The following is a 24,817-nucleotide window of genomic DNA, read 5'->3' as shown; positions in this document are numbered from 1 at the left end:
AGGAGGGGGGTTAAAGGGTGTTCTGAGAAGAAATAGAAGTACAAGAATGAGGGATTCGCAAAGGTTGGAGAAAGGCCAGAGCAGTTTCATTTGTTCCATGTTTTAGTATTAAATAAGATACAGCACTATTACTCCAGTGCTTTCATTGCTAAGATTTTTATTGAGAGCAATTCTGAAGGAACAGATTACCATGGCCTGCAAATATGATACCTCCTTCCACTCCAAAGCAATTGAAACCAGCAGTGAAGCCATTGACCACACTGCTCAGAGAGATCCCTGATTTCAAACCTTTGGAGTAATGTAAGGTCTGTCATTCTTGGGACTCATTCCATATCTTTTGCCAACTTTTGTTGCTGTCATCCTTACTAACTCTGAGTCACCTTTACCCAATGTTCACGCTGCATAATTACACGGTGTCCTGGGTTTTTGTATGTTTGGGGTATGTCAAAAGTGCCTATGACAACAATAAAAAACATCTTGCATGTTGTCTTTATTAAAAAAAATGTATTTTGAGGGCTTCCCTGGTGGCGCAGTGGTTGAGAGTCCGCCTGCCGATGCAGGGGACGCGCGTTCGTGCCCCAGTCCGGGAGGACCCGTGAGCCGTGGCCGCTGAGCCTGCGCTTCCAGAGCCTGTGCTCTGCAACGGGAGAGGCCACAACAGTGAGAGGCCCGCGTACGGCAAAAAAAAAAAAAAAAAAAAAAAAAAAAGTATTTTGAGAGCTGGAGGAGTAGAGGAAGGAAGGAAGGCAAATTACAGGAGGGAGGAGATGTTAATGAGAAGGAGAAGGGTATTTAATGTTTACTAAATATTGAACTGTTTTGGAAATAAAGTCTATTTTGATAGTTGGAGTAGAATATATTTTGGATCTGGGGTAGACTCCCAGTTCTTATCCTGTGTGAAGGTTGGAGAAGCTCACATTTCTGTACAAGTTCCTCCAGGGTCCAGTTCTGCTTTTTTATTTTGGGGCTACCTCATGGCTTTAATGTAGGTAATCGGCAAGGGGAGTAATGCTTATTCAGTGACTTAAGCTACATTTGTACATATGTTAATCATTTTAGTGTTCCAAGCAACCTTCTGAGATAGGTTTTATCCACTGTTTTTTTTCAAATGAAAAAACTAAGAAAAACAAAATAACTTGTTCAGTGTCACTCGTAGGAGCATCTGACACCAAAACCGATTAAGTGACAAGGTGTTCTCCCATTTTAGCAGTTTGTTGGCTCTGGTGTTCCAGCCAATAGGATAACCCAGATAATTTAATATTTTTTAAAAAAGTAGATTTGTGCAGTTTTGCATTTCCTCAGCAGGATGAATGGTAGAGAAATTTGGTCCAGGAATGTGGAAAGTACCAAGTGGCCTGGAAGGTAACATTCATGTATGTTATCCAGGTGGCTAAACATCATTAGGCTGTTAATAGCTACACCTCAATCGCTTCTTCAAATTGTCATCGGCTCAATAACCACCCAAAAGACTTAGGGTGGGTGTTTCTTCTCCAACGTGGAGAAATAGCATGGAGGACAAGTCAGCCCAGGCGGGCCAATATTTCCTCTCTGCAGTACTGCCCCCAAGGTTAGTAGTTTATATCCACCCAGAAAGTCTTACTTAAACCCTCATTACATGGGGATGCTAGATAAAGGGGAAGCGGGAGCAGACTCTGGCTCTGAATGAAGTCGTTACAGTCTAGTGAGACCTTCAAGACACCTCACTTACTTCCCTTCCTGTGAATGTTGACACTGTTTGATTTCCACAGATGAGGCGCTATGAAAATGGACTGCAGCGTGTTCAGTCTGATACCCCCTACCCTGCACCAGTAATCCCATATTTGTCATGCTGAAATTAGTGATCTTCAAATCACAGCATCTGGCCAAAAGGGAGATAATCTCGGGGTGTTGGTGATATGTACACTCATAGGAAACAGGAAGAGAAAGGCCTGTTAACTCATGACCCAGAAAGGAGTTTTAGTAACTCTGGTTAGCTGGCGCTTCTAAGGGTAACCTTCTACTCCTAGTGGTATGGTTTGCTTCTCTTGCAGAGGGTCTTCCCTCTCCCCTCATCTTTATTGTAAATGCCTTTTTTTTTTTTTAAGATTTAATTTTATTTATTTTTGGCTGCGTTGGGTCTTCGTTGCTGTGCTCAGGCTTTCTCTGGTTGTGGCTAGAGGGGGCTACTCTTAGTTGCGGTGCGTGGGCTCTAGGCACGCAGGCTCAGTAGTTGTGGTGCACAGGCTTAGTTGCTCCGCGGCATGTGGGATCTTCCTGGACTAGGGATCGAACCCGTGTCCCCTGCATTGGCAGGCAGATTCTTATCTGCTGCGCCACCAGGGAAGTCCCAATTTTTTATTTTGAATCCAAGAGGAACCATGACTTCTGTTTGGAGCAAAGCTTAGGAAATAGAAAAGAAAGAAGCTATATCTTAATAGAGGGCTATAGAATAAAAATTTGGAACTCAGAGATTTGGCATTCAGTTTGGCTAGTAAAGTCCTGAGAGAAAAAGTTTTACTTTCTATTTCTACCTTACTTTTTCTTTTCTTTCCTCTTCTTTTTAAAAACCTTTTATTATAAAGAATTTTAAAATTTACAGAAGGAAAGAAAATAGTTAAAGAGATCTGATGTACCCATCAATCACCTTAAACAATTATCAACTCTTGGTTAATCTTATTTCATGTATACATCCACCCATTCCTTCCATTCCTAGATTATTTTAAAGTGATTTCACACATTGTATCATTTCATATGTAAATATTTCAGCATAAATATATATATACATTTATACAGATAACCATAATACCATTATCATATCCATAATATCCTTAATAGTAATTTCTTAATGTCATGAAATACCATTATCACACCCAAAATATTAACAGAAATTACTTAATATTATCAAATATCCTATCACACCTAAAATAAGTTAACAGTACTTACTACTTATTGAATTTTCAGTCACTGTTCAGTATTACTAATTGTTTCTTTCTTTGTTTGGATTTTGCTTGTTTATTTAAGAATCATACATTGAAATCGGTTGTAAGTCTCTTATGTCTCTTTTAACCTATTGGTTCCCTCTCTATCTCTTCTTTTCCGTTACAGTTTATTTGTTGAAGGATCATTTGCCCTGAAGAGTTTAGCTCAGTTTGCTTATCTCTAAAATGGTGCATAAAATTCATTATATTTGTGAGCTAGATTCTTGAGAAAGATCTGTAGAGGATTTCATTTATAAGAAATGTTTAGATCTTTTCTTATGCCATTAAGAAATACCCATCCCCGAATATCTGAAATAAAATCTTTTTTTTAATGACCTGTAAAGTTCATTTTCCTCATCTGAAGACTTTAGAGCTAGGCAGATCCTTAGAAATAATATAATCCAGTGTTTTGCAAAGTTGAAAAACTACAATCTGTGGTAAGATATCCACTGGAGATCTACTAGTGGGTCTCGATCCGCAATTTAAAAAAATACTGTTGTGATACAACTGCTTTATTATGTAGACGAGGAGACAGCTTCAGAAAGGAAAGTGTCGTGCCAAGATGATCCAGGGAATCCACATGGGAATGGGGTCTGGAATTTTTGACTTGCAGGGGCCAGGGATCAGGTAGCCCAGGATAAGCCGGGTTCTGCACTCAGTAGCAGTGTGGCCTTAAACAAGGTATTTGTCTCTTTCTTAATCTACAAAATAAGGACAATGCTATCACTTGCCTCAAAGCATGAGGATGACTAAATATATAAATATATAATTAAATATATAAGAAGTATATACACTCCTGAGCACAATGCCTGTCCTGTGTTAATTTTATTATTAATATTAATTTCCTCAAAACAGAAAGGTAACAGTGTAATACTCATACAATAAAGTCCATTGGTTTTTCCCAAGAAAACTACGAGAGAAACAAATCTCAGCTGTTTGGACTGCAGCATCTTGCTTGACTTTGCAACATCTGTTTCCCCTCTAATCCCTTTTTCTCCCCACACCTTAAATGACAGAATACTTATACTTTGCTTGGAGAATTTTGTTATGTGCTGGGATATAAGAAAAAAACTTATCAGGATTAAGAATAAGTTTTACCGTACAGGTATGTTTTGGAAAACTGTAATATAATTGCATATATTTTTCTGATGGGAAAAAATATGTAGCATTTACATTTTTCTAATTGGAGATCTTCTTGGGTGATCCACTCTAAATAAATGATAAAAATGAATATGCTGCAATATAAAAAGTCAAATTGTAGAATAAGACTATGAAATTGAATGCAACCATAGGAAATAAGAAGCAGGCTACAGTATGCAGAGGGCATTAAACATCTCCTGGTAGAATAGACCATATTCTTGAAGTCAAATAAGGAGTAAGGGAGGATGTTTGAATTTAGCCTTCTCTTAAGATCCAAGAGAAGAGGGAGATGAATGGAGGCACAGTGGGGCTATTTAAGAGGATAATTTTTCCAGAAAACGTACATATTCTATGTCATGATTCCCTTGTATCTTTTGATATAGATGCCTTGTTGGAGGAACTGGAATACTCCACCCTCCAGGAGAGTGATGAATACTCCAACACAGCTTCTCCTCCCCTGGATCAGCATTCCAGAAAGGAGAGTAACCATGCTGAGACCTCAAGTGCCCCTTCCATTCCGGATGACTCAAGTCCCTTTCCGGTAACTTTTCATTTATTGGAGTACCTTGAATATAGATATTTGAGTGCATTTCTGGAAATTAATTGTATCTTACATAAAATGATGCAAAAGGAAAATCATATATCCAAGAAAGAGAAAAGAATTACTCAATGATACGTTAAAGGTGGTTGTTTTCAGAAAGAAGAGGAGAATGGAGAAAAATCATCATAAAAGAATAAACCTTTGAGAACTTTTTTTTTTTTTTTTTCCTGAGGGCCTGGTAACAGGCAGAGTATTCCCTAATTCACTTGGGATATTCTGATATCACCATCTGGGTATCAGAGATGCATGTTGCAGTTTGACCGGACTGGCACTCAGTAAGGCCAGAGGTCACCTGGGCAAGGCCAGGCAGCAGCTCAGCCAGATCTTCTCAGGATTTTTTAGGATAGCCACTTTCCAGCTCTTATTTTCTGCTGAATATATTAGGAAATTCAATTAGTATATCTAGAGATGACGAAGCTCTAGGGAACCATCACAAACAAACTAAACTTATAAAAGATTATGTATAAAAAAACCCCAGAAATCCAATTTATTAATTTCTGGTTAGAGTTTAAACTATCAAGTAGAACAGATACTAGTATTTGCTGATATATGTATTCCCTTCCTATGGATGAGTCTACATGCATCTACTTTATGATTAGAAGGTTACTTGATGAGAATGGATTAGTGTAAGAGGAATTAAGTAGGTGCTCTTCATATCTGGTGTTTCTCAACTATGATATTCGGATTCATCCTTGTACACTAAAGGAAATCACTAGTAGCACAGACTTGAAATTTGAGCCTATGGGTAGGTTTCCCTTTTAACTGTTCTTCCTTCCAGCTACATACATACAGTTTTAAGGACACACATTTATGTCTCTACTAAGGAGCTATTGTCTTTGTTCTCACTGTGAGATTATAGCCATAGATTCCTAACTGATCCCCTATCCTGACCGCCCCCCTGCAATTTATTCTCCAAAAAGCAGCCAGGATAATCCTGTAAAACTTAAATCAGATCATCTTATTCTTCTACTCAGAACCCCAAGATGAATTCTCATCTCATTTGGAATAAAAGCCACAGTCTTTACACTGACTTTATGGGGTGACCTACGTCTTGGTTCCCTTGGAGGAGCCTGGGTTTATGCTTACTTTCTTGACATCCTGTTACTGACTTTACCTTTTACCCCAGATTTTCCATTTTTTGTGTGTGTGAAATCTTTAAAATTAGTATTTGCATTAAAGTAAACCAGCATGGATTAATAGACCTCCATTTGGTTCTTCTGGCTTCTCTCACAGTCTCATGTAGTAGCATATAAAACACACGTGCAGTGAACAGAGTTCTTATTTTATTGTAGCTGGATCTAAAAGACTAATGACCACTTGTCTCTCATTTCCTGATCTTGATAAGACAAAATCTAACTGGCAGCTCCCTTTGAAGGATAATATGCAAGGTGCTGGCCGTTAAAGCTAAGAGTTCAAGCACAGCCGTCAGGGGCAGCTAACTCCTCTGGTCTCAGGTGGTGGCAGGAAAAACCTTGAGGTATTTTTTTTCCCCTGATGGCCACTTGGTATAGCACCACTCATGCTGTGCTGTGGTCCATGTGGTGGTCTGTGAGATGCAGGGAGCCTCTTCAGGGTCAGAAAGAAATATGAGAAACTGTGACTTAAGGTCATAGAAGTTGTGTCTAGGAAATAGAGGCTGAGCATTCTTGCCATAGAGTACAGTATAATCTAAATGTTCTTGTTAAATCAGTTTGTCACTAATTGTATATTAAAGCTATAACTGTTAGTTTTATTATTTGGTAATGCTTTTAAATTTTGCAACAAACCAAACCAAACCAAAACCCAAACTGAACGTTTAATTGTCTCAAGAAACTTGGCTCAAACCAAAACCAAAACTGCACGTTTAATTGTCTCAAGAAACTTGATGATGGGACTTCCCTGGTGGTGCAGTAGTTTAGACTCTGCACTCCCAATGCAGGGGGCCTGGGTTCGACCCCTGGTCAGGGAACTAGATCCCACATGCATGCCGCAACTAAGAGCTCACGTGCTGCAACTCAGGAGCCCATCTGCCGCAACTAAGACCCAGAGCAACCAAATTAAAAAAATAATAAAATAAAATAAAGTTGATAATGGATGTGTAATCTAAGTATTTGTTAACGTTTACCATCCGCTGTTGGGGGAATAGAATTATCACTGTCCATTTGAAAACCACAAGACACAACTATGGGGAAGAAGCATCAGGATCTACTTCAAAAATTAATGTCTAATTTAAGAAGAATGGGCCAGCAGATGATAATTCAATATGTGAAGCTGCAGGAGGTATGTTTACATGTCATTGAAAAGCACACCTTTCCATTTGGATCAAATTACTCTTCTAAATTAATTTCGCTCATTTTCAATTCCAAGTTTTCTTGTGCTTGTAAGTAAAGTGAATTAGTGATGATTAATTAATTGATTCCCTTTGCAAGCCATCAAATAATACCAGATTAAAAATAATAATACCAGATTAAATCAATTAGAGACCTCAATTAGAAAATTTAATTTCAAAATGGTTTAATTTTTATATCCAATTCAAAGAATCAAAGCAAAATATTTAGAAGTTCATTCTTTTGTCTAAAATGAGATTGTTAATGCCATTGTAAATTTAGTTGAAAAGTTCAAGAATGGAGATAAAATGTTGTTTTGGGGGGGGTGATAATACTAATACAGATTTTGGTGGAGCAGAGCATAGTGGTAAAATCAATGTTCTTACACACTATGTAAGAACAGATATGTACTTGGAATTGGAGCAGATATGTACTTGGAATTGGAGCAGATATGTACTTGGAACTGGAGCAGATATGTACTTGGAATTGGTTGTGATATGCACAGAATTCATGACTGCATCCAAATAAGCTTTAGTATCCCACCAATCAAGATAGAAACTGCAATTGTTAAAATTTACAAATTATATACGTATGTATATTTGTACACAGTCAGAGTATATATATAGCTCATCTACAAAACTTTTGTGACAGAAGCTCTTGTTGAATGTAAAAGTATATTAGCGTGGCTGTATGTATTTTCTCTCTTCATTGCCTGTGAGCCTGAGCCTTTGAAAAACCACTTTGTAAAGCAGCCTAAATTTAGGCCACATTATGTGCAGAATCAGTTGGAAATATTTAATCAAATTATTCAATGAATGTAGCATGAAAAGTCAGCTTTTGAAGTTTTTAACAAGTTGCAATTATGTGAAACAAAGCTTCCAAAAAGGAAGAAGCTCACATTTCTCCCTACAAAAGCCTGGGAGGAATTCAACAAAGCAAAAGATGAGAGTTCAAATGGTTTAATTACCTAACTTGAAAATCGTGCTTTGGAAACATCTTGACTTTGATGGACCTCCTGATCTTAATCGGATAAATTTATATTCCCACCAGAATGGGATGAAATTGTAAAGGCCTGTGATTTTGCAGTATCTACATTTGATGAAGTGTTAAAAGGCATCACAAATAGAGACAAGAGCTCTGTCCTGTAAAAATATTATTGAAGAAAGGTGGGCCGAATGGAGGCAGAAATACAGCACATGTGAAAATATTGGAGCTGAAATAATTACACATTTTAATATAAAAAATAGAATTCAGAATATCTTCCATTTAGCAGAATCTGCTCTGAACTTACAGGTTCATCAGCATCTGGAGAGAGAGTATTTTCTCAGTTGAAACTATTATGGGCTATGGAGAAGCAGTGTTAACAATTTCAAATATACTAACCATAAAATGAAGCTTTGTAGAGGATTGCAATTTTATAAAAAATATAAAAATAAATAAGATCATATTGAAAAGAAAGACATTTTTCAGAAAAATTTTCACATCACAATGTTAAAGGCAACAATGGCTAAGTAGCCAATTAAGGTATATATAAATATATCTATATCTCAAGAATAATTATTTACTTATGCTATTTTTAAATGTTTCAATAATCAATATGAAAGGTTTAAAATTTTTTGGCTTTCATGTTCATAGCTGTGTGTCATTTAAAAATATTCTAGAAAATTTTATTTTGAATAGAACTGGTTTATTCGTTCACCAATATAATAAAATAAAATTTTTGGTCCATAAATACATATTTAAAAAAATTAATGTAATATTAATTATTTTTTAGTCCCGTCTTTCACTCTCACAGGTGTCCCAGTTTGAATAATGAATTATATGGTCACCCTACTTGCATGACTTGGCCCCTTATACTCTTTGCCCCTATCTCACTGGTTCACTCGCCTCCTATCTGTTCCATAGATGCTGCAGGGTGCTGTCTATCTGGATCATGTTACCCTTGATATCTGCATGCTTCCCTCACCCCCTATAAGCCCTTGTCCAAGTGCCCCTTTCTCAGTGAGTCCTTCCCCAACCAATATATTTATAAATGCCATCCCTCCCCCATTTCTTATCTCCTACCCTTCATTAATTTTTTTATTTTTTTATATTAATTTATTATCTGTTTCTCACCACCATAATGTAAGGCTCAGGAACCATTTCTGTTCCTTTGTTTTGTTTTGTTTGTTGACTCCTGCATCCCCAGCCCTGGCACATGACAGGCACTCAATAAATATTTGTTCGTGAAATAAACTACTGGCCAACTACCCTTTAGAGTCACTCATTATTTCTTTTGGTATGTTAAACTTAATTGTGTTATAGTCTTCCCCTAGACACCATCCTGTCTAGTTAAAGGGGCTTTGCTCTGACTCATTTTGTTTGTTTTATGGTTCTTTTCTGAGTACCATGACTTCTCTCTGTCAGTGCTTTTAGGGCAGGGAGGGGGACACCGTATTTGTTTACATGCCAGCTACTGTGCTTAGAATTTGGCCTTTCTCTGTGGGATGACTGGTACTCCTCTGCCTTGTGAAAGGAGATTTCAGAAATAGGCTAGCTATCGTCCCCTTTAGAAGCTAAAAACATCTTCTAACTCTGGGTGTAGATACCAACATTTTTTTTAATTTAAAAAATTATTTTATTGAGGTATAGTTGATTTACAATGTTGTGTTAATTTCTGCTGTACAGCAAAGTGATTCAGTTATACATATATATACGTATTCTTTTTTGTATTCTTTTCCATTATGGTTTATCACAGTATATATATATATATATATATTTTTTTTTTTTTTTTTTTTTTTTTTTTTTTGCGGTACGCGGGCCTCTCACTGTTGTGGCCTCTCCCGTTGCTCCGGATGCGCAGACCTAGCGGCCATGGCTCACGGGCCTAGCTGCTCCACGACATGTGGGATCTTCCCGGACCGGGGCACGAACCCATGTCCCCTGCATCGGCAGGCAGACTCTCAACCACTGCGCCACCAGGGAAGCCCCACAGTATATTTTTTTTAACATCTTTATTGGAGTATAATTGCTTTACAGTGGTGTGTTAGTATCACAGGGTATTGAATATAGTTCTCTGTGCTATACAGTAGGACCTTGTTGTTTATCCAGCATCCAACAGAAATTCATTCTTTCTTCTCTTTCACTTATATGTCTTAGGTGCAGCTCGTGTATACTACCAAAATCCAGGAGCCCCATGTCCACAGGTATTTTTTTAATTAAATATTAAAAAAATTAAGTTTATTAGATAATTGTTATCACCTGTGTTTGGACCATAATTTGCTTTGTAGGTGTTTATTATTAGAATTCCTACTACCCTCCCCCTCTTTCCATGATCTGTGAGCGGAGGTGGATTTCTGCCCAGCTGACTTGGCACTTTCTCAAGGAGCCTGGCTTTTAGATGGGTTGTCCAGGCTGGTGGGCTCTGCTCTTTCCTTTACCACCTGAAAAAGTGTAAATAGTCCAAGTCACCACAGATGTTTCGGCCCAGCCATTTCAGATATCATGCTTCAGTTCACAAAAGAGAAAACACCTAAAGAAATTTCAGCAGGATGCCGACAAAATCAGACCTAGGATCAGGGCTGCACTAAAAAGCAGTGTGTCTCCATGGAAGATTAATGAATATATACTTCTTTCCATATTTGCTCAAAATGTATTTAGTGATGGAGGGATTTCCTTTTAATAAAAGTTACATATTGAAACAGATCCACTTACTAAATTATCTCTTCTGGCCAAAGCAGAATTGACAGTCTAAAAAAATTAAAAGGCCACTTTTCCTGTCTCTCTTCAGTTATAGCTTGCAATTTTTTAAAAAAAGTGAGACAGCATTCTGGGAAACAAAGGGTTGAAAATGTAGATAGTAAAGGTCCATGCTTGGTGAAGAGTACTACACCACATATTACTTGGTTTCAGAATTGCAACCAATAGTGCACACACGGTGTAAAAATAAGGGAAGGACCTGTGCTATCTTTCGAAGTCTTTTTACAACTCCCCACTTTAAGTCACTTTCTACTTTGATGGGAGTGAAGCCAGTTTACTAATACATATGCCAGCTTATTCCAGTTCTAGGAAGCTGCCTGGTGGGCGTGTCTCATAGGCCTTCATGTCTCTCCCCCTTGTAAAAAAATGAAAACAAAGCAAAATAACAACAAAACAGTACCTGGTACAAAATAGGCTCTCAGTTAATATTGATTTTTTTTTAAATTGAGAAAACCAAGACTTTAATGGAAATACTAATAAACACAGGAACGTATACGATGAGAACCAGCCCAACCACCAGCCATTTTCCTGTATATCTGGCATTGTGATCAGTTGATGGCATGCCAATGGTAACTTATTGACACCCCCTCCTCTGTAGTACAAATCTGTGATCTGTTTCCCATCAGACCCCTTTCTCCCTCTTCTCTTGCTCTGCTCTGTACTCCAGGGGAGCTGAACCCTGCAGGTTGGGTTTTCCAGGCTCCAGGGTCTGTAGGCTTTTACTGGTTTCAACCAATGGGAGGCACTGTGGAGAGACTGGAGGGTGAAAGGCAGGGAAATTTAGGGCCTTTGCTCCCCCAATCTCTCTCTCCACAGTGTCTCTGTCAGCAGTTATATCTACTTTTATGGCTTCAGCTGGAGAAAAACAGGTCTGCTGTGGTTCCAGTTTATGCCTGTTAACCTGGGCTCCTGGGCTCTGGTAACTTTGCCTCTTTGCTTTGTCCCTTTGGCCTCATGGCTTCCTGCTGTAGCTAATCTCTGGGTTCCCTCAATTTTTCTGTTTGCTTCTTAGCTCTCCCATCACCTGTGTAATCAAATTTCTGGATTAACTTCCTTCTTCTTACTCCTAGTGTTTGTATTTTCCTGAGTGGACCTTGATCGATGTACTTAACCATTAATGAATGATACTTATTGTGTAGATCTGAGTGGGAGAGTGATATGAAATCCAGGTGGCCTAGTAAATATGTAATGGACTGATGCAAACCCGAGGCTGGTATAATTCAGAGCCAGCAAGGCTCACGTGTACAGATGAAGCATGAGACACAGAAACAAGATTCCTGCATTGTTTCCAGCATTTCCTCTGGCTTGCTTAAATTAACCAAACATTAGTTTCAACTTTAAAAGTACCAATACCTTGAAATACTAGTCATGAATATAACAATATGGTAGTATTTAGAAATGTATCTTTTATATGAACAGAAAGAATTTTGGTAAGAATAGGGAGGGAGACTTCATAAAAATATTGCAGAGGAATGAATGGGGAAAAAAATTGAAGCCCCTCAGTTGAGAAGTTTGGATTTTTTTAAACGCATCTCTTGTATTTGTATTATTAAAACCTCTGAGTAATGAAGTTGTTGCTGATGGCATGCTAAGCGCCTGTATCATCTTCAATAGGTCTGGGGACAAATCAAAGGAGCTCTGATTTGAGGTTTCTCTCTTTTCACAAACATTTCCTGTAGTGAGGCAAACATCAGCTCTTCAAGGTCTCTTATTTCTTATTTAGAAGTTTATATTGTTGACTCAATTACTCTTAGGGTATTTTGGCAATGATCTGTTTCTCTTTATACACTGCACTAGGAGTCTAGTTAGAAACCAGTAAGAGTTCTTTCAATAAGCACAAGTATACCCCACCTGTGAGATGGACAGGTTTTTATGATTATACAGACCCATATAAGAAACTACATTTATTCTACACTGGGGCACAGGGCAGAAGAATGTGTTCCCAGTCCTGCTGCCTTTTGTATTTCTAAGACACATGCCTGTGGCGGCAATTACTAAGGGATTATGCCTGAAAGGAGTTGTGAGAGAGAGCTCCTCTGTACTTTGCTGGAAGCCTCCGAGAACTAAATCAGTCACTTGTAATCAGTCATCTGACCATTTTTGTTCTTAGATTAAACACCCCTACTCCAAAAAAACAAAAAAACAACCCAAACTTACGTGGGGCAGGAGGCCATGTTGCACCCAAAAGGCACAGGCTTTTAAGAAGCGAAGAGACCCACCTCCTCCTAAATTTTCCTTGTTAAATGCTCAAGCTGAGTCAGTAGCAGGACATGTTGTACCCAAGAGACAGTCTTTTTTTCTTCAGAGAGGAAGATAAGCATCTTCCTTCTAATTTTTCCCTAGCTGATAAATACATAAAAATAAGTAAAATAGTAAGACTTTGTTGTCATTTTTGAAAATATATTTAGTGAAAGACGTAGAATATTTGGTTTTATTTATTGCTTTGTGTGTGTGTGTGTGTGTGTGTGTGTGTGTCTGTCACACACACACACAGTTTGGTGGGTTGTTAGCTAAGCTTCTTGGTTAATGTTGATTGCAAACATTATTCCAGAGTCAGTTACCTATATAACCCAGTGATTCCACTTCTCAGAGCATACTCTATGGAAATAAATATCAAATATTTATGTAGCAGTGTTGATTATAACAGTGAAAATCAGAAGCAATCTAGGTGTCTAACAATAAGTGATTGATTTAATAAATTATGACACATTATGCATTTGGAAACTATATAGCCTTTATATATCATTTAAAAAGATAATTTAGTGATAGAAAACACAAGCTTCACAGTCTGCAGGCCCAAACTCTGTTATTTGCCATCTGTATTGGGTAGAGCAAAGTTTTTAACTTCTCTAGGCCCCAGTTTTTTCATCTGGGAGTGATAAAACTTACCTTTAAGGTTTTTATGAGGATTTAAAGAGAACATGTGTAAAACCCTTTACAGAGTGCCTGGTGTAGTATACACACTCAATAAATGTTAACTATTACGTTTGCAAAGATAAGAATGTGCATAAGGATATGGAAAAATGTTAACTTTAAAACATGAAAAAAACAGTAATATTCAAATTTTCTAAAATCATACACAATCACAGAAGAGTGTAAAAGTATAAGCCAGTATGGGGAGGGGGAAGGGTAAACTGTGACAAAGCGAGAGAGAGGCATGGACATATACACACTACCAAACGTAAGGTAGATAGCTAGTGGGAAGCAGCCGCATAGCACAGGGAGATCAGCTCGGTGCTTTGTGACCGCCTGGAGGGGTGGGATAGGGAGGGTGGGAGGGAGGGAGACGCAAGCGGGAAGAGATATGGGAACATATGTATATATATAACTGATTCATTTTGTTGTGAAGCTGAAACTAACATACCATTGTAAAGCAATTATACTCCAATAAAGATGTTAAAATGAAAAAAAAAATAAATAAATAAAATAAAATTTAAAAAAAATGTATAAGCCAGCATGTCTAGAGAATTAACTGCCTCTCAAAAGGAAGATTATGTGTGGTTTAGTTTTTTCTTTGTATTCCTCTGCAGTTTTAAAATGTTCTACATTTAACATATTAATTTTATATTTAAAAATAATTTTAGTAGGACTCACAACAGTGTAACTGTATTAATGTAGTATATGGAAGGTTGTTTATGGAATCGTTATTTATGAATGTGTGCATTTGTGTATAACTAAGATACACGTGAGAATTGTACTGCTGATGCCCCATCTGCCACCCCTACCGCCTCACCTGTTTTCATCATTGTTTCTTTTCTAGTACAGAGGACCTTTGTTTTGAAAATACAACTTCATGTACACAATTATTTTATAAACTCACATATATAAAAAGTCAGAGAGGTATCTTCTGCTTAATATTGCTGTAAACCTAAAACTGCCCTAAAAAATAGTCTTTAAAAAAAGTCAAAGAAGGGACTTCCCTGGTGGTCCAGTGATTAGGACTCTGTGCTTTCACTGCTGGGCCCGCGTTCAATCCCTGGTTGGGGAACTAAGATCCCGCAAGCCACACTGGCACCACCAAAAAAAAAAATAGTCAAACAAATGTGAGATATACAGGGTAAGATGTGAGACCACCTCCAGTAGAGTCTTTCCTCCCACCACCTAATTACCAGCTCCTTAGGTAACTGTGCCGGTAGGTATGTCTTCTTACAGACCTTTGTGTATGCATATTCATACTTATGTATCTGTGCTTTTAAAATTACATAAATGGAAGGATATTTTTCATACTGTTCCGGGCCTTGCTTTTTTAAGTTAACAATATAAATTAGAAGTCTTCCTTAGTTCATAAAATTCTATGTCGGCATTCTTTTTAGCACCTGCAGGGTTATTCTATAGCATGGGTGGACCATAATTTATTTGACTGTATTTTCATGTAGTTTAGTTTCAATTTGCTCATAAAAACTATTCTGTTTTTGTGTTTTAAGGAATGTTCTCGTACTTATATCTTTATAGATATGTCCAATTTTTCCGTAGGATAGAGTCTTAGAAGTGAAATTGCTGCATCCAAGGGTATATGCATTTGAAATATTGATAGATGCTGCCTTGCAAAGGGTTTTATAATTTATGTAGCTACCTATAATATATGTAAATATATCTGTGTAGATATAACCCTGACTTTTGCCAACACTGCATATTGTCAATCTTTCAAAACTTTGATTCATGGGGAAAAAATGGTATCTCACCATTTAATTTCCATATTAAAGATTGAGATTGAGTATATTTTTATGTAGTAAACATTCAAAAATTTCTTTTTCTGAAACTTACTTTTTTTTTTTTTTTTTTTTTGGTGGTATGCGGGCCTCTCACTGTTGTGGCCTCTCCCGTTGCGGAGCACAGGCTCCGGACGCACAGGCTCAGCGGCCATGGCTCACGGGCCCAGCCGCTCTGCGGCATGTGGGATCTTCCCAGACCGGGGCACGAACCCGTGTCCCCTGCATCGGCAGGCGGACTCTCAACCACTTGCGCCACCAGGGAAGCCCTGAAACTTACTTTTTAAAAAATCCTTAGCTCAGGTTTCTCTTGGGTTATATTTTTACTATTGATTAATCAACTTTTAAATATTTGAATATTGTTTATGTTTTAAATATTTATTCATGTTAAATTTTTTAATACTATGTTTATCAATATGTTTTCTTTTTTGACATCACTTCAGTTTTATGCCTTTCTTAGAAAAGTCTTTATCACTCCAAATTATTAAAAAATCCTCCATTTTCTTCTAGTATTTTTGTTTAAACATTTATATCTTGAATTCATTAAAAACACATTTGTGTGTACAGTGTGTTAGGGATCTAAATTTATTGTGTTCCAAATAGGTTATCATGTACCTTGATTCTAATAGTCTGTTTCTGATTATTTGAAATGCCATGTTTACCACATGCAAAGTGCTCATAGGTACCAGAGTCTGTTTCTGGGTTTTCTAGTCTACCCTACTTTTGATCTACTTGTCTGTTTCTTTACCAACATCACACAAATTAAATTATTATCACTCTATAGGATACCGCATCTACTGGGACAAGTTATCCCTGTTTGTTTGTTTGTTTTTCCTTCAAAATTGCCTTGAGTGTTCTCGCTTGTATTGAATTTTAGCATCAGCCTATGAACTTGAATAATTTGGTTATAATTTTTGTATGGATTACATTGAATTTATAGTTTAATTGGGAGAAACTGACATCATATTATGCATCTTGATTTAGGTAGGTCTTCTTTTTAGTGATTTTTCTTCATAGAAATCTTACACATTTCTTGTTAGATTTATTCTTTAATACTTGATATATTTTTTTCTTAGTATTGTGAACACATTTTTCTCCTCATTGGATTTTCAAATCAGTTACCCCTGGTCTATAGGAAAGACACTAATTATTTCATTTTATTCTTGTATCTTGTAGCCATCCTGATTTTTAAAAATTCATTATAATAGTTGTTATATCATTTATCTCTCATTTTCTAGGAATATTATTATATATTTAAAAAGAGTGAGAATGCTTTACGTTTTTCTTTAAAATATATAAAACTCTTATTTTTACTTTTAAATGCATTTGCTAATGCACTCTGGAATAATATTGGAGACTAGCAATGACAGTAGGAGCCTTGTCCTCCTCTTCCCTTAATTAGAAATGTGTTTAATATTTGACTATTAAATATGAGGCTTGTTATAGATTTTCATAGACATATTTTGTCAGGTTATGGAATTTTTCTTCTTCTCCTCGATCTTCAACAACAGGAATGGTGGTTAAATTTGTTTTCAATTGCTTTTCAGTACGTCTCAATGTGTTTATAAAGATTTTCTCTTTCTCTGTTAGTATAGTGAATTATAATAATCCTTTTTGTAATGTTGAACCATTCTTGGATGACTGGTGTGCACACTACCACACACACACACACGTACACCATTCTGTCTTTGGTTTTAGTACCAAGTTTCTGAGATATTCATTGAACCTATTGGGTGATTTTTCCATATTTTATTATGTACTTGGTAATTTATACAATGCTCCCAAAAAGCTGTTAGTTTTTTTGGCTTGTTTTCTGTTTAATTGATTTATGCTTTTATTCCTTCTGTTTAATTATTATTTTATTTTTTATTTTTTGCGAGTCTTGGGTTGGATGTTTCATTTGCTTCTGGTCTTTTTTAGTTTTCAATATTGCACCTAAGTCTATTTATATTTTTCCTTTCAATAACATTTTGCTTTCAACTCTGAAGAGCATGTGTGATTTTATAGCTATTTCTAAATAGTTTGAAAATGGTTAATTTTTTCTTTCTTCCGAGAATTACTTAGAATTACTTTATTTTTACTTAAGTAGATAGAATATGGTCTGTATGATTTACTTCTTAGAATTTATTAGACTCTATTTTGTGTCCTCACATGTGGTTCATTTTACTAATGATTATGCAGGTATTTGAATAAAAATCTGTTTACTGTTTCTGGGGCCCATGGACCAATGTCTTCTCTGTATTTATTTATTTTTATGTATTTTATATATTATATAAATGTTATTATATGTTATATAAATATATATTAAACATATAAATATATAGTATGTATATTATATATTTATTTTTTGTCTTTCACTTGACAGTAACTGAAAGAAGATATACTTTATAATTTTATTTTATTTTATTTTATTATTATTTTTTGCAGTACACGGGCCTCTCACTGTTGTGGCCTCTCCTGCTGCAGAGCACAGGCTCCGGACACGCAGGCTCAGTGGCCATGGCTCACGGGCCCAGCCGCTCCGCGGCATGTGGGATCTTCCCGGACCAGGGCACGAACCCACGTCCCCTGCATCGGCAGGCGGACTCTCAACCACTGTGCCACCAGGGAAGCCCTATAATTTTAAAAAGAATGCTGTTAAAATAAAATATACACATTGGACCGTGGTCTTCAAACTCTTTTCAGAGGCTGCTTTTTTCCTGGTCACTGGGGGAGAATGGCCACCCAGCTATAGGTCCGGCACTTTTCTTCATGCACTTGAGAACAATAGGCAGTTTTTGAGACCAGAGGGAGACATGGAGACAAAGGCAGGGAGACCTTGTTCAGATGTTTAGTACCTAGTTTTGAAAAATAGTCTCTGTCTCTAGTTTTAGTCATATCTAAGGGGTTAATAGTTAAAACTGCATTTTCTGGTATTTTATACATGGCCTAACATTTATTTGAGTTTGATGTGTTGGTATGATTTTTTGTTTTCTCCCTATAGTGAGGTCCAGGAGCCAAAGGAATCACCACCACCTCCTAAAACCTCAGCAGCTGTGCAGTTGGAGGAGCTGATGGCCCACCTGTGTGAAATGCAGACCCAGGTGAGCACAGTCCCTGCGATACAGCCTTCAGGGTCTTATCTCTGTGAACTCAGCTCTGCATTCCCCCTTGAGAAACTCTCCTAAGTCATTATTTATTTTGCCATACTAAATTTAATTCAATGGATGAACTCAAATTTGTACTATGTATTTTTTTTAAACTGAAGTATACTTGATTTACAATATGTTGTATTAGTTTCAGGGGTGCAGCAAAGTGATTCAGTTGTGTGTGTGTGTGTGTGTGTGTGTGTGTGTGTGTGTGTGTGTGTGTGTGTAACTGATTCTTTTCCCTTATAGGTTATTACAAAATATTGAGTATAGTTCCCTGTGCTATCCAGCAGGTCCTTGTTGGTTATCTGTTTTATATATAGTAGTGTGTATATGTTAATCCCAAACTCCTAATTTACCCCCCTTTACCCCTTTACCCCTTTGGTATCCATAAGTTTGCTTTTTATGTCTGTGGGTCCATTTCTGTTTTGTATATAAGTTCATTTGTATCCGTTTTTTTTGTTTGTTTGTTTTTTTTTTTTTGCGGTACGTGGGCCTCTCACTGTTGTGGCCTCTCCCGTTGCGGAGCACAGGCTCCGGACGCGCAGGCTCAGCGGCCATGGCTCACGGGCCCAGCCGCTCCGCGGCACGTGGGATCTTCCCGGACCGGGGCACGAACCCGTGTCCCCTGCATCGGCAGGCGGACTCTCAACCTCTGCACCACCAGGGCAGCCCTGTATCAGTTTTTTTAAGGTGTATTATCTGGACAAAAGATACTGTGATATGGGTTCTGATCTCAAGGGGCTTGGAGTGTGCTTGATAAAATGAGGCATAAGACTCTGTGACACTTATAGAATAAAAGAAAGACCGTTTGCCACTAAAGCTGGATAAAGTGTGGAAGGGCTGTTAAAGAGAACCCCCTGAGTGGGATGGAGGAGACCCGTGGGAAAGCTGGGTCAGGGCAAGGGAGAGCAAAGTGTGGCTTTGACAGTAGGAAGGATGAGTCCTAAACTCATACTGAGATAAAATCTGCCCCCTTGTTCTAGTCTCCAGAGCATGGGTGGCAAGCTCACTGACCTGGCAGGGAATGGAACTGACATAAATGGACCTAAGGATTTATTAAGGGAATTATCATCTAGAATTCATTCTTTTTTAAAATTATTTTATGTTGGAGTATAGTTGATTAACAGTGTTGTGTTAGTTTCAGGTGTATAACAAAGTGATTCACTTATACATAAACAGGTATATATTCCTTTTCAAATTCTTTTCCCATTTAGGTTATTACAAAATATTGAGCTAGAATTCTTAAGGTAGAGAATCCATCCATTCTGAATTGGTTGGGGGATATGATATGCACCCATGAAATGACTATGAAATAATTTCAGGGCAGTGTATAAAAATGTGTGTGATTGGAAGGGCAGGAAGCTTATCTCTGTTGCTCACCTTTGGACTTCCAATGCCCAGCACTGTTCCTGATACATTATGAATAATGCGTACTTATTAGAGGGACAAATGAATGAATATCAGAAACAAGGTTTCTTTAATGTCTGCAGTAAAGCTGGGTGCATTCCTCATTGCACTGTATATCTGAAAATACTAGAAAAAAAATCTTTCTACTTTTTACATACCCTTTCAAAAGTATTCCGGAATATACCAGCAAATAGCTATAGATGTAAATGTACGATGTGTAGCTATAGATACATTATTGTGTTTTTACTTAGGTACTTTCAGGCCTTTTCCATGTTAACCTTTTGAACACTACTCTCTTCAGCATTAACTAACATTATATAAGAGAGGAGGAAGAAAATGTGTCATATGATAAGATTCTTGAAGGGAAATGAGCATTTTGGATTAGTGAGATAATGTGAGGTTATTCCAGGCAGTAAAAAGTGGATAAGTAGAGGCGTGAAGGCAGACGGTAACAGATCACATTCAGGAGACTGCAGGGAACCTGGCTGGCTTTAAACAATGGAGGCTTTTTACTGAGGAATAAAAGATGAGATTGGAAAGGTAAAGCGAGGGCACTGGATGGGAGACTTTGAATTTCCATCCGATGCTGCAAATTCCATGCTGGAGGGGCTTCCCTGGTGGCACGGTGGTTGAGAGTCCGCCTGCCGATGCGGGGGATGCGGGTTCGTGTCCCGGTCCGGGAGGATCCCACATGCCTCGGAGCTGCTGGGCCCAAGAGCCATGGCTGCTGAGCCTGCGCATCCGGAGCCTGTGCTCGGCAACGGGAGAGGCCACAACAGTGAGAAGCCCGCAAACCGCAAAAAAAAAAAAAAAAAAAAAAAATTCCATGCTGGAAGCAATGGAGAATCATTGTAGTTCTCTGATCAGGAAGTATTAGATAGATGGTTGCAGTAGCCCAGTTGGAAAGGAGTTGAGAGAGATGGAATCTCAGGACAAGAGTTGACGAAGGATAAGTTGGGCAATTTGTAATTTGTTCTGTTTTGTAATTTGAGGTTTTTCCTTTGAACGTTTTATAATAACTGTTCTGGAGTTTTGCTTTAATAAATCCAATCCATCAGCAAGTCTTTTCTGACAACTTCTCACCGCCTTCTCCACTGACACTGGTCCAAGTCATTTCTAGTTTGAGCTGTTAGAATGGTCTCCTGCCTAACTAGTGCGTCTAATTCCACTCTGGCTTGCCCACACCTAATTCCTCACTCGGCTACCACAAGGATCTTGTAAATCAGATTCTTTCACTCTCATGCTTGAAACAAAATGGTTCCATCACCCTTGGAATAAAACTGCAGCTTTTATCCTGAGGGCCCTATGTGATCTTTGCCTCTTTTTCCATCATTTTTTCCTGACTCACTCCCTCTAGCCCTACTAGGTCAGCCCTACTGACCTTTTTTACTTTTCTTTTTATGTGTCAGACTGTCTCCTTCCTCTGGGCCTTCCTTCCCTCTGGAATGCTTTTCCCACAAATATCAATATTTCTAGATGTCAGTGCATCGCTCAAATATCTGCTCAGATATCACCTCCTTAGAGAGCCTTCCCTGATCACCCTCATCTAAATCAGTTTTTCCTCTCCACTCCACCCTCTGTCATTTGTCTCAATATATAACTTATATCTTATCTCCACCTGAGATATACATCATATATTTATTTCTTTAATTGCTCATTGTCTATTACCCAGAGAATGTAAACTGCATGACGGCAGGCACTTGGCTGGTCTTGTACATTGTTCTATACCAAGAGCCTAGGGCAATGACTGGCACAAACCAGGTGCCCAATAAATATTGCAAAATAAACGGACAAAAAGAAGCTAAGGTTAACTGTTGACTTGTAGCCATCACAAGAGAGAAAGTATCATCTTCATATATTCAATATCCTATTGCCAGAAAAGATTTGCAAACAGAGGAAGATTAGTCAGATTTCATTTGCCCTGAGGAACTTAGAATGAAAAGGAAATGAAAGCATTTTTATTGGTGTTACAATGTTAGATTCTCCCAGTGCCTTGGAGGAAGGTTAGCGAAAGACTAAGGGATCATGCAGAAGATGCCAGTGAGGATGATTCTCTTTATGGCTCTCTTCGTGATACAGGTTACAGTGAAAGCAGATACAAGCAAGAAACACTTACCAGACAAGCAGGATCACAAGGCCTCCCTGGACTCAATGCTGGGGGGCTTGGAGCAGGAACTGCAGGACCTTGGAATTGCGACAGTGCCCAAGGGCCATTGTGCTTCCTGCTGGAAACCGATTGCTGGAAAGGTGGGATAGGCCAAGACGTTGATCCTACAGCCGTCTATGTCAGTGTGTATGTCTGTCTCCATCCCACTAAGGGTTGCTCTTTCTCCTTATGTTCTAAGACAGTTTAGTAATAGTTACTGATCCCTTACAGTGCTCTGGGCACTGAACAAAGCACTTTACAAGCATTCCCTTATTTAATGGTCACATTAGCCCTTCAGGGGTCACAAGCCCTTTATAAAGATGAGGAACCCGAGGACTCAGGGTCATTAACTGACATGTCCAAGGTCTAGTAGGAGGTAGAGGTAAGATCCAAACCCAGGAGAGTCTGGCTCCCGAGTTTTTCTTGTACTGCCTTCACCCAGAGGAACCTTCTCACTGCTCCCTCTGTTCAGACATTCTGGGTGTAAATCAATTGATTTCGATTTTTAGCTGCACTCGGCTCCATATCATGGCCACAAACTCCTGCTCGGGCATCATCCTTCACCAAAACCATAATAAAGGGCTTTGAGACCTGATTTTGCATGGGGTGTGAGATGAGGTGTTCAGATCAGAGGAATAAAAACTGTCATTGGCCTTCTCCTCTTCCAGGGATCCCTTCCATGCCAAGATATAGTTAGTTATCTCTTGTCCATCCCTACTGCTCCATTTTGTTTCTCCCATCCTCTGGGACAGTATAGTGGAAATGATCATTTATAGGCTTTTCTCAGTGTGATCACTCAGGAAAGTTGGGCACTGTTTTACTATCCATAAAGTACGGACAAGAGACCACATGGGTAGAACCTAGGTCTAGGCCTCAGTGTTGTGTAACTCCAGGGGGAGTCGTTTCCATGGAATACTGTTGGAAGAGCGCCCTCCAGAGTCGAGCCCCCAACTGGGCCCCCGCTTGCCAGGCTTTGTTTTGTTCTCCAGGTGATCCATGCTCTCGGGCAAGCATGGCATCCGGAGCACTTCGTCTGCGCTCACTGCAAAAAGGAGATTGGCTCCAGTCCCTTCTTTGAGCGGAGTGGCTTGGCCTACTGCCCCAAGGACTACCACCACCTTTTTTCTCCACGCTGTGCTTACTGTGATGCTCCCATCCTGGATGTAAGTAAATCGCCCTTCCCCCTGCTTTCATGTATCCTTTACTCCTCACTTAGAGCTGGGGTCATGTTTTGCAGCTCCGTAGCATTTTAATCTGTCCGGTGTGTTTCTTTTCCAGAAAGTGCTGACGGCCATGAACCAAACCTGGCACCCAGAGCACTTCTTCTGCGCTCACTGTGGAGAGGTGTTTGGTGAAGAAGGTATGACCCAGGGTGGTTACAAGAAGACCAGCAGAGCTTTTCCCTGATCTGCTTTGTCGGTCCTGGTTCTTGCCTCTACCATCCAAGTGCCCATTTCAGTACCAAATGCCATCCCTCCCTACCTTTTTCCAACATTGATGAATTTTGTTTAAATTGACTGTTTAAATCAAAGAAATACAAATGCATAGTTTAAAAATGCAAATCTTACTTCAAGAGTAATATTAAAAAGAACAGTCCCTTGCTTTTCCTTTTTCCACTGCCAAATCCAGTTCTCCTCTGTAAATTTTTTAGCTTCTTCTATTATTTATTTGTATGTTTTAAATAATATATTACTATATACTGATTTTTTTTCCCCCAGTTTTAACCATTATGTATTAACTTTCTACCAGGAGAGATGAGGATTTAGAAATTTTATTACTACCCCACCTACCCCCAACATAATTCCTCCCCCATTCTCTCAGTTATAATTAGGTCATAGTTATAGGTCAGATCAGTATTCAGTGTGTATATGTTGACAGTCACATAAATATTGCTCACAGCTGAGCCACGTAACAAACTGATATAGTAGAGCATGGATTTTGGGGTTAGACTGTCTGGTTCAAATCTGGGCTGTGGTATTTATCAGCTGTGTGATGTTGTTCAAGTCGTTTAACCTCTTTGTCCCTCACTTTCCTCATGAGTAAAATGGGCCTAATAATAATGCTTACCTTCTAGGGTCATGATGAAAATTTTAAGAGACAGTATCAGTATAGTGTTTACAACAACGCCTGGCACATGGAGGCTGGTAACGATGATGATTATCATTATCATGGTGTCCTTTTCATATACACTTGTTCTTTTCCTGAAGTTAATATTTGGATCCCTTTTTCATTAGCTTAATTTTCATTGTACTTATCACTAATTTATCTGACAGAGCTGTGAAACCCTTCTCAAAAGGGCCAGCCACATCTGGTAATATGTCAGTTCCATGAAGATGTCTCTTCTTGGAGACATCTGTCCAGGAGGCTTTGACCCTTCTGCTCCTGCCTAAAACGGTTTCTCCTCAGGCCCGTTGAGAAGCCGTTATTCTGGGCCGCTATCTTGGGAATTAGTTTTACTATTTCCCTCTATCTTTCAATACATGTTATTGCCTTTATTTTGGTGGAGCACACCTCCGGTAGCTTCTGAGAAAGAATGAATAGGAGGTAAAAGTTTTGAAATAACTTGAATATCTGAGAATATTTTGTCTACCTTAAGTTGCCCTGACATAGAATTCTAGGTGGAAACTATTGCCCTTCATCATTCTGAAGACATTGCTTCACTGTCTTCCAGCTTCCATGGTT

General features: G+C 38.4%; 1 protein-coding gene across 3 annotated transcripts in view; it reads left to right on the top strand.

Annotated features, from left to right (window-relative positions):
* LPXN (leupaxin) overlaps nucleotides 1-24,817 on the top strand; it is a 43,906-nt gene that overhangs the window by 4,690 nt on the left and 14,399 nt on the right. For all 3 annotated transcript variants that reach the window (XM_082845595.1, XM_082845596.1, XM_082845597.1), the window contains exons 2-7: nucleotides 4,481-4,638; nucleotides 10,143-10,189; nucleotides 18,435-18,534; nucleotides 22,069-22,236; nucleotides 23,125-23,298; nucleotides 23,414-23,495. In XM_082845595.1, coding sequence (XP_082701721.1) covers nucleotides 4,481-4,638; nucleotides 10,143-10,189; nucleotides 18,435-18,534; nucleotides 22,069-22,236; nucleotides 23,125-23,298; nucleotides 23,414-23,495 — 729 coding nt within the window. The remainder of the gene's footprint in view (nucleotides 1-4,480; nucleotides 4,639-10,142; nucleotides 10,190-18,434; nucleotides 18,535-22,068; nucleotides 22,237-23,124; nucleotides 23,299-23,413; nucleotides 23,496-24,817) is intronic.

This window comes from Leucopleurus acutus, assembly GCF_964270905.1.
Source record: "Leucopleurus acutus genome assembly, chromosome: 8".
Lineage (NCBI taxonomy): Eukaryota > Metazoa > Chordata > Mammalia > Artiodactyla > Delphinidae > Leucopleurus > Leucopleurus acutus.
Note: the sequence above shows the minus strand (reverse complement) of the source record. Positions and strands in the feature narration are given on the sequence as shown.